Below are 8599 nucleotides of genomic sequence, written 5' to 3'. Positions count from 1 at the left end.
CTCACACGCAGACCAACATCTGCAGGAAAACCAGCATTTTGCGGTGACAGAAAGTGATTAAGTGCATTCAGGGCGGCCGTGAGGACATATGAGGGGATTGGCGGTTTGTTTTTAGTTATCTGCACCTCCTTTTAGTGTGTTTTATGTCTTTGTTCTCCACTCAACAGCTGTGGAAAAGGTTTTTTTTTTATTTATTTGACTTTAATATGTTTGGCTTTTTAACCCTTTTATGCCAGATGTATAATTTCTGATAGATGAATTACATGAATTTATGAGACCTTTGTAGCACCCTCTTAATCAAAAGAGGGAAACGTTTAAAAAAATAAAATAAAACTACTAAATAAAAGAAAAAAAAATAAATGTACCAAATGTATTCATAATAAGGAAAATCTTTTTTAATACAAAATTTGAATTGTTTTTGATTTCAATATGTAATTTGCACTTCAAATAAAAATAAATCTCGACATTTTTTCAGTTATTTCCTATGTCAGGCATCAAAGGGTTAAGGGTTTACATGTTTTTGCTATTTTTAAGTTATTGGGTTCAAGTCACGTGTCTCTTCTGGTGTATTATGTCTTGGTCATTTCAGAAACGAAAATGCCATCTCCTACAACTGCAGGACTACAACAGCGTTTAGACAGCGTTTTCTAAATGTTTTTTTTTTTATCCAGCAAGCAGAGGACAGTTTTTTTTAATGTAATTTATTTATTATTCATCTGTCCCTGTTATTTCTGTTCTGTGTTGTGCTGCTGTGACAAATGAATTTCCCCTTGGAGATGAATCAAGTCTACCTTACCTTATAAGTCTGTTGATAGTCTAAAACTTTTTATTAAACACCTCCTGCAGAACCGGTCCCGAAGTAAACCCGTCCTACAAACAGCCAGACATCTCATCGTGGTCCAGGAAACATGGGAGAAACTGCTGCAATACTTTTAATGAATAATAAGCATCTCTATAAAAGCTGCTCTGGCAGCTGGAACATTTATGTGTTAAACACAATGCAGAGGAGGAAAGAGATCAGCAAGGATCTTAGAGAAGAAACCGTACTCGGACATCAATCTGAACAATTTGTAGTTGATCACTGTATAGTAGGAAAAAGGGCAAAGGATTTGCAAGTGGAAAACTTTTCAAACTGCTGCCAGTCTTCCTAGAGATTTCCCAACAAAGTTAGGTCCAGCATCAAACCAGGACATTTATTGAGAAACAGCTACAGTACATACAGGACTCTGCTGGCATCAGTATGTTGATTACAACTAGAAAACACTGAACAGAAAATCCGACCAGGAGACTTAAAAAAGAAAAAAAAAGGCACTGAGGCTTAGATTTACAGAAATGCTTCTGAACAAAACATAAGACCTTAGATGAATGTAGTTTAGAGGACTGAAACAAAGGGGAGGTGTTTGGTCAACACGTGTGTCACACACTTTTGGTTAAACTAAACACAAACACGACACCCCAGCTGTCAAACACGGAGGTGGAGGAGTCGGGATTCAGACTCCACTTCCATCCCGGTCAGATTCTCCAGAGGAAAAGGTCTGACGGCTGAAACCGGGTCCCAAACCAGCAAATCATCTACAAACTTTACATCAATAGTAAAAATAATAAATACAGAAACTATTGTAAACTGCAATGATGCAAAGTCCAAATGTCAGAAGAATGTGAATGTTGCAAACAAACAGTAAAAATCCCACACTCTGGAGACGACTACTACAAATGTACATTTATTAAATTGTTGAAACAGTAAAGTGTTTTTGTTGCAAACATAAAAACAAGCAGAAGCCAAACACTCCTCATCAGTAACAGGAGGTATGGATGAACGTCTTCGATCCCCCAGGAGATCATCTTAAAAGGCATCAAAACACAACACCTGACTCCATACAAACAGATTTTTAGATATCTATGAAAAGGTCTAAGTGGCCGGCGCCACCTGGAGTTCAGTTTTTGTTGAAGGCAAACGCTGAAAGCTTGGCGGACGGATCGAGGGATTTTTTCTTCCTGGGAGTGTTTTCATCAGCTTCTGTCATTTCCTTCTCTGCATCTCCTCCTCCTCCTCCTTCGGCTCTTTTCCTCTTCTTCATCTCTGCTGCGTCTCCACTTGGAGCTTTTGCTCTTTCTGTCCACGACTGAAACAAAGAGAGATGAAGCGTATGTGTTAATTACCCCACTGGGCAGGAAGGACAGAATAAAAGCACGCATCTTTCTTCCGTTTCTGTCTGAGATCCAAACACCTACATGGCGATGACTAACCGCACACATGGACGCTCGGCCGTGCGCTTTCAAATTGCATCCTGTCATGTATAATCACTATTGACAGGCTGCATCTCTTTGGCCCGCTGGCTCTTTTCCTCCTCGTCCCCTTCTCTCTTTTTTTTCCACCCTTCTTTCTCGTGCAGCTCAGACAAAAGAAGACGCTTTTCCGGCCGTAATAGAGCTGGGATGAATCATCAGGCCTGGCGAGTGGAGTGGCAGCCTCGCAGCCCGGACACACACACACACACACATTCACCCAAGCAAACGCACAAACGTCGTCATCACAGAGCAGCTTGCTGTCCATCTCTGCTGTAGAAAAGTAATTTTATCCCCCAGACGGTCTCAGACCTGCACCTGCGGTCTTCTTGCAGGTTTCCATCCGACTCAAATTCTGAATCACAACAAAACCTCAACTCAGAGAAGCTTTTGAAATTACTCATATTTAAAACATATGGAGAGAAACCACTAAAATGACCGATATCAGTAATGAAACTGTACAAGACTTTGAAATAAACAGAAAAATGTAAACAAACACATCTCGGGGGGGAACCTGCGCATGCCCGTCAGGAGATCATAAAAATCTTCTTCTGGACTCAATATAAAGAAGCTCAATCATAAAAAGATCTTTCATAAGTCAGAGTTTTAACATCCTTTTGTGGATGAGCTCTTGAAAAGTGATTGTCATCTCCGGTTGTTACGGTAGTCTTCGCCGGTCGTGTTTGGTTCATCATGTCGACAGATCTGCACCTTTGTGGTGACTATCATTTCCCTCAGCAGGTAAATGTTCCTCACCAAGCTGCACCTACCGACAATAACACACACATCCACGGTATCCAGGTACTCTGGCCAACCACTTTCGTTATCTTCCTCCTTGATGCAAAGAATTAGTCTGGTTCCTCTGGTTCAGGTTTGATTCCTAAGTACTGATGGAGGCAAAAACCCAGCTCAGGCTACGGCTCTGCAGTGAAGTGGACCAGCCTGGTTCCAGACTACACTGTATCCCCTCTCAATAACCTGGACCCATAATCATCCTTCACTCCACCAGGGACAAAGACGGGCTCAATCTACAGGGGGTGGCAAAAGTATTCACCCCCCTTGGCTTTTCTATTTCTATCTATTTTGTTACATTTCAACCTGCAATTGAAATATTTTCTGAATTGTATGTGATGGATCTACAGAAAATAGTCTAAGTTGGTGAAGTGAAATGAGAGAAATATCTATAAATATCTGTTGGAATGGCCTAGTCAAAGCCCAGACCTCAATCCAATTGAGAATCCCTGGTTTGACCTGAAGACTGCTGTTCACAAGCAAAAACCATCCAACATCAAGGAGCTGGAGAAGTTTTGTGTTGAGGAATGGTCAAAACTCCCAGTGGCAAGATGTGGCAAGCTCATAGACACTTATGAAATGCGACTTGCAGCTGTGATTGCCGCAAAAGGTGGCTCTACAAAGTACTGACATTAGGGGGGTGAATACATATGCACATGCTAATGTTAAGTGTTTTATTTTTTTAAATTATTGTTTTATAGATATTTCTCTCATTTCACTTCACCAACTTAGACTATTTTGTTCAGATCCATCACATACAATTCAGATTCAAAAAATATTTCAATTACAGGTTGAAATGTAACAAAATAGATAAAAAGCCAAGGGGGGTGAATACTTTTGCAACCCACTGTATCAAACACTTTCCATTAATCTTCTTGTTTGGTACAAACGGCAAAAAGTAATTTGTTAAAAAGAATGTTAAAAAAAAGAAGCCTAGTTTCAAGTGTATTAGAAGACTATTTCCTAGTTTCCTAATCATCTTACCTCATTTAAAGAGGTATTTTGCTTAAAAGTTCCACTAGATTTATGGAATATTAGGCGTATTTCTAGAGGTTTTTGCAGTGCAGTTAACGAACCCGTCGTCTCTGTTTAGGAGTGTTGCTGAACAAACTAGCCTGACCGCCGCTCTCTGACCCGGTCCGGTTACGGACGCATCTTCCGTCAGAGCAGAATTCTTACAACATAAATGATCATATTAATTGCCAGTTAGTCAAAAGTATTAATCAGAACATGGCACATGCACTGTCTGCAGGAGCAAAGGGATGAAACCAGCCGACAGGTAACAGGAGGGAGATCTATTTGAAGGTAAAACTAAAAGTGCACAATTCGGGTCCTAATCAAACAGCCAAAATGTGGGCGTGGACAGAGCAGCTGGGGTTGGGACACAGCGAGAGTATCCTCAAACTGCAAGAAGTTGTCTGCTGTCTTACGCCGACTCCACACTCGACGGCGTTGGGAAAAGTTTGCTCATATTTCTGAAAAACAAAACGCACAACATCTTCTTATATCTAAACCTTTAAGCCAGAGTTTTCAGTCGTAGACTAACGTGAGCTCCTGCAGGATCACGACGCCAGCGACCAACAACTCTCCTGCCGGCTGTGGACTTCAGACACATCATAAAACAAACAAAGAAAAAAAAAAAAAAGACTTACGACTCAAGAAAATATCGAACATGATTTTTTTTGGGAACGTTACGACATGAAAAATATTTTCTCCAACTGCCACTTGATGGCGTTGTGCCCGCATCGGAGTTGTAAATATCGTATACCAAACACCAAGGCCTAAAATATCGCGACAGCAGGAGTTGGTCTGTAATATCCTCCAGGTTTTTGGACTTAAAATGGCAAAACTGTGCCATTTTGTCCAAAGTGGTTTTGATTGGAGACGGCCCTGCTGCTGGACCTGGTGTTGATGCACCAGCTGCTTTTCTGATTGTCTGTTTTTTTCATTGTAAAGTTGGCCCTGGGTTCAATTCTCACCGGGGACAATGTAGGTGCTGAGGGTGTGTTTACTTCCCTCAACCTCCACCCTGGGTGGGGTTGGTGAAACGGCCTTTCTGTGTGGAGTTTGCATGTTCTCCCCGTGTTCCCTTGGGTAGGTAAAGTTTGCATGTTGTTTAGAGGCTTGTAGAAGTTCATAAACGCGGCTCGAGAGGGATGTTGGTGAAACAGGGCTGCGACCCCCCCCCCCTCTCTCATGCTCTCTACTTTCACCTGAAAGACTAAAGCTGGGGGGCGTCGACTACTGTTTACATCCAACCAGGTTTCTGTTACATAACGTCAAGATTATGCTCAGTAATGAAACCACTGACTAAAGTGTTTCCCTCACGGAGACCTAATGTTTAACCCGTTTCAGTGACCAGTATTATTTATGATCGACAAGGAACAAGTGTTAACCAAAATACATCAGGGACTTGTTGTTTCCATAGCAACCATCCAGACCCCTCAGGTCTTCTGGTTCAGGTCTGCTCCGTGTTCCCAGAACCAGAACTTTCAGAAACCTGCAGGGACGCTGAAACCCTCAGTTCCTTTAAATCCAGGCTAAAAACTCATCTGCCTTTGAATTATTCAAACCATCTGAATGTACAGTTTAGCAAAGTTAATTCAGTACTAAACTGTAACTTTAGTTTAAGTCTAACCTATTTATTTTGCTGTTGCACAGTAACCGATCATTTTTTCCTCTTTTTCCTCTGTAAAGCACCTTGAGTTGCCTTGTTGCTGAAATGTGCTCTACAAATAAACTTGCCTTGGCAGGTACGTCCTCCAGGGAGCTGCTCAGATCTGCAGATCTATGACATCACAAACCCACGAGGGGAGATAAAGCGAGAAGCTTCCACATGTCCAGCTCCACCGCACATCTGGCAGCATTAGCTGGACCTGAGGAGTGAGCTGTGCAAAGCTGCATCTCTGAGGCGCTTTGATCAAAACCTGTTTGAAACATTTGAGACTTTAGGACAGGGGTGTCAAATGTGCGGCCGTCGCAAAAAAACGAAATGTTAATTTACTAAAAAGGAAGGCATAAATACGGTAATTGCCATGAATCGCAGCATATCCGATAATATATTTCTTCTAACAATCCATCATTATTCCACAAATAGAGCAGTTTGACATTTTTTTAGTTTCCTAGAATGCATTTGCTGATTTTATTTCTTTGTAGACGGTCGTTTATTTTTATTAACTGACTACTATTATATATTTTCGCAGGAAAAATATCACTGCTAAAAAAGATGATAGAAGATATTTATTCAGAGAATTTCAGTTTTGAATGCGAGGATAGTGACAGAGTAAAACAGTTAAAAGAGAAGTGCTGACTTTTTCGGCACACTGGCGTAAATATCCGTATTTAAAAATAAATACACTTAATTGTACTGGAAAAATCTCTAAATCACAAAGAAACACTCTCGGATGTAATAAGAAAGATTTAGCTTTTAATTCATTTTTCTATAAAAAAGCGAAATATAAAAAAAACATACTTGTTTCTGTTTATCTTTGTAAAATGATATTAAAAGTATCTTACATAATTTGAAAAAAAACGAGAAATTTCAAGAAAAGATCCTGAAGAAATATATTTGACATTAGAGTGTAAACAAAGTGCATATTTCCTTTAGAATTAACTAAACTGATATTGGATTAGATAACAATAGTAAAAAAAAAAAAAAAAACAATTATAAAAAAATTATTTCGCACCGTTTTAGTTATTTTGAGCGCTCGGCCCGACAGAAAAAAATTGGTCAAATCCGGCCCGCCAAGCAAAATGAGTTTGACACCCCTGCTTTAGGAGATCTTTTGAACAAAGGACTCAATATGTTTCTTAGATTTCCAGCTGAACCTCGTAACTCCACTGTTTTTTATCTTGACCGGTGTCACGCAACAGAAAAAATAAATAAATAAAGAAGCACATGAAAGCACGAATCCCTCTCCTGCCGGCGGGCCGACTCAGTCACTCAGAGTATTATCATAAGATCAATGGTTGGTGCCCTCGCTGCAAAAACACTCTCCACTGGGTTCCCAGGCAACCGCCACCCCCCCCGTTCTGCTCCCGCCGGTTCCTCTTTTCTTTGTGTGTAGTGTCATCCAGCGCTCTGCTGAGAGTCTTGATGAATGCAGGGTCAGGACCGGGCCGCCCGAGAGCCGCTCACACGGATGTCATTACTGACGCAGCCGCGCTCATTTGCTCGTCCATCGACTCACCACAGGTGACCCCGCCGTACGGCCAACGCAACATCCCAGTGGAACTGGTTTCTAAAAATGTGGATGTTTTTATGTGAAACTGAAGGATTCTGTTGGCCGCTGTGACGATCGGATCAAATTAAAGAGAAAAACACACACTGGCTGTATAAGAAGAGCTGGACAAACTCCCTGTGATGTCACCCAGACTTAAATGCCAAGTAGCAAAAGTGATGACTGGTAGAAAATAGAAGGCCCCTAATTTTAAATACTTTATATAATTTAGTTTCACATCCCAGACAGTTGCTGGTGCCAGTGATTGAGGCACGTGCTTTAGCCTCCATGCATCAGCTCGCAGCACCTTTTAAGATCTGTTTTAACATCTCACTGCCCAGATTCAGGGCTCTTAAACCCTAAACCGTTGGATTAAGAAACATTTGTACAAAGTTTCTGTGATTCTGACTTCATACAGTGGATCTGAGCTGAAACTACTTCCATCTTTAACTTAAAGAAACATTACAGAGTTAGGAGTCACCGCAGAGAGCAGAAAGTGATGGTGTTGACAGTGTCTCTACAGGCAGAATAAGGATATTAAAACTTCGCACGTGAACAAAAAGTGTATGAAAACGAGTGTTTGTGCAGGACTTCCCTGCCTGGGTGACACCAGATAACTACTGTCAACAGACACAAACGTTCAAGGTCTTCTCCATAGAACTGGATCAATACGGCCCTGAATACTTCACTACCCACACGAGCCTCCAAACAACACGGGGAGGATCTTTAGTTCACCTGAAGGCGACTTAGTGAAATTAGAGATCAGTCCTCGTTAACCGTTCACCTTCTGAAACACTTTCACCCTCATCGTCTGGACTTAGATTGTTTATGGCCTATCAATACGTCATTTTATTGTAATTATTTTAGTGTTTTGTTTTAATTACGTTATCTTTACTTATTTTAGTATCATTTAATCTGCTACTACAATTTAACACCATTATTGCCACTGATTTATTAACAGTTTCGAGGCGACACACTGACATTTGTGTGTGTGTCTGGAGTGACCACAAACAGGTGAGCGGTCCAGGATGCTGTGACATCACAAGTCCAGGTCAGCGCGTCCAGCCTCCTCTTTTTTATCTCCACATCATCCTACCTTTTCTGTAGCTCAAAGTCGGCAACACAGACTTCAGGGACTTCAGAAGAGGAGCCACCCACAGGAGAGGGGATGGGTCTGGATACTGGGTCTCCCCCTTAAAGCAGCCTTCAAGGATGTGGTTCAAACTGCAGCTCAGAGATTTCACTAAGACTGCAGGAAAGCTTACGACATGATACATCATCATGTCTGGACCAGGTGGGCA

General features: G+C 41.3%; 1 protein-coding gene across 2 annotated transcripts in view; it reads right to left on the bottom strand.

The window, feature by feature from the left end:
* Positions 1-1705: 1705 nt before the first annotated feature.
* Positions 1706-8599, bottom strand: part of wdhd1 (WD repeat and HMG-box DNA binding protein 1) — a 30619-nt gene continuing 23725 nt past the window's right edge. For both annotated transcript variants that reach the window (XM_061738122.1, XM_061738114.1), the window contains exon 25: positions 1706-2123. In XM_061738122.1, coding sequence (XP_061594106.1) covers positions 1935-2123 — 189 coding nt within the window. In that variant the 3' untranslated portion in view covers positions 1706-1934. The remainder of the gene's footprint in view (positions 2124-8599) is intronic.

The sequence above is a fragment of the Cololabis saira genome, chromosome 2, assembly GCF_033807715.1.
Source record: "Cololabis saira isolate AMF1-May2022 chromosome 2, fColSai1.1, whole genome shotgun sequence".
NCBI lineage: Eukaryota > Metazoa > Chordata > Actinopteri > Beloniformes > Belonidae > Cololabis > Cololabis saira.
This window is presented reverse-complemented; position numbering and strand designations above follow the sequence as displayed.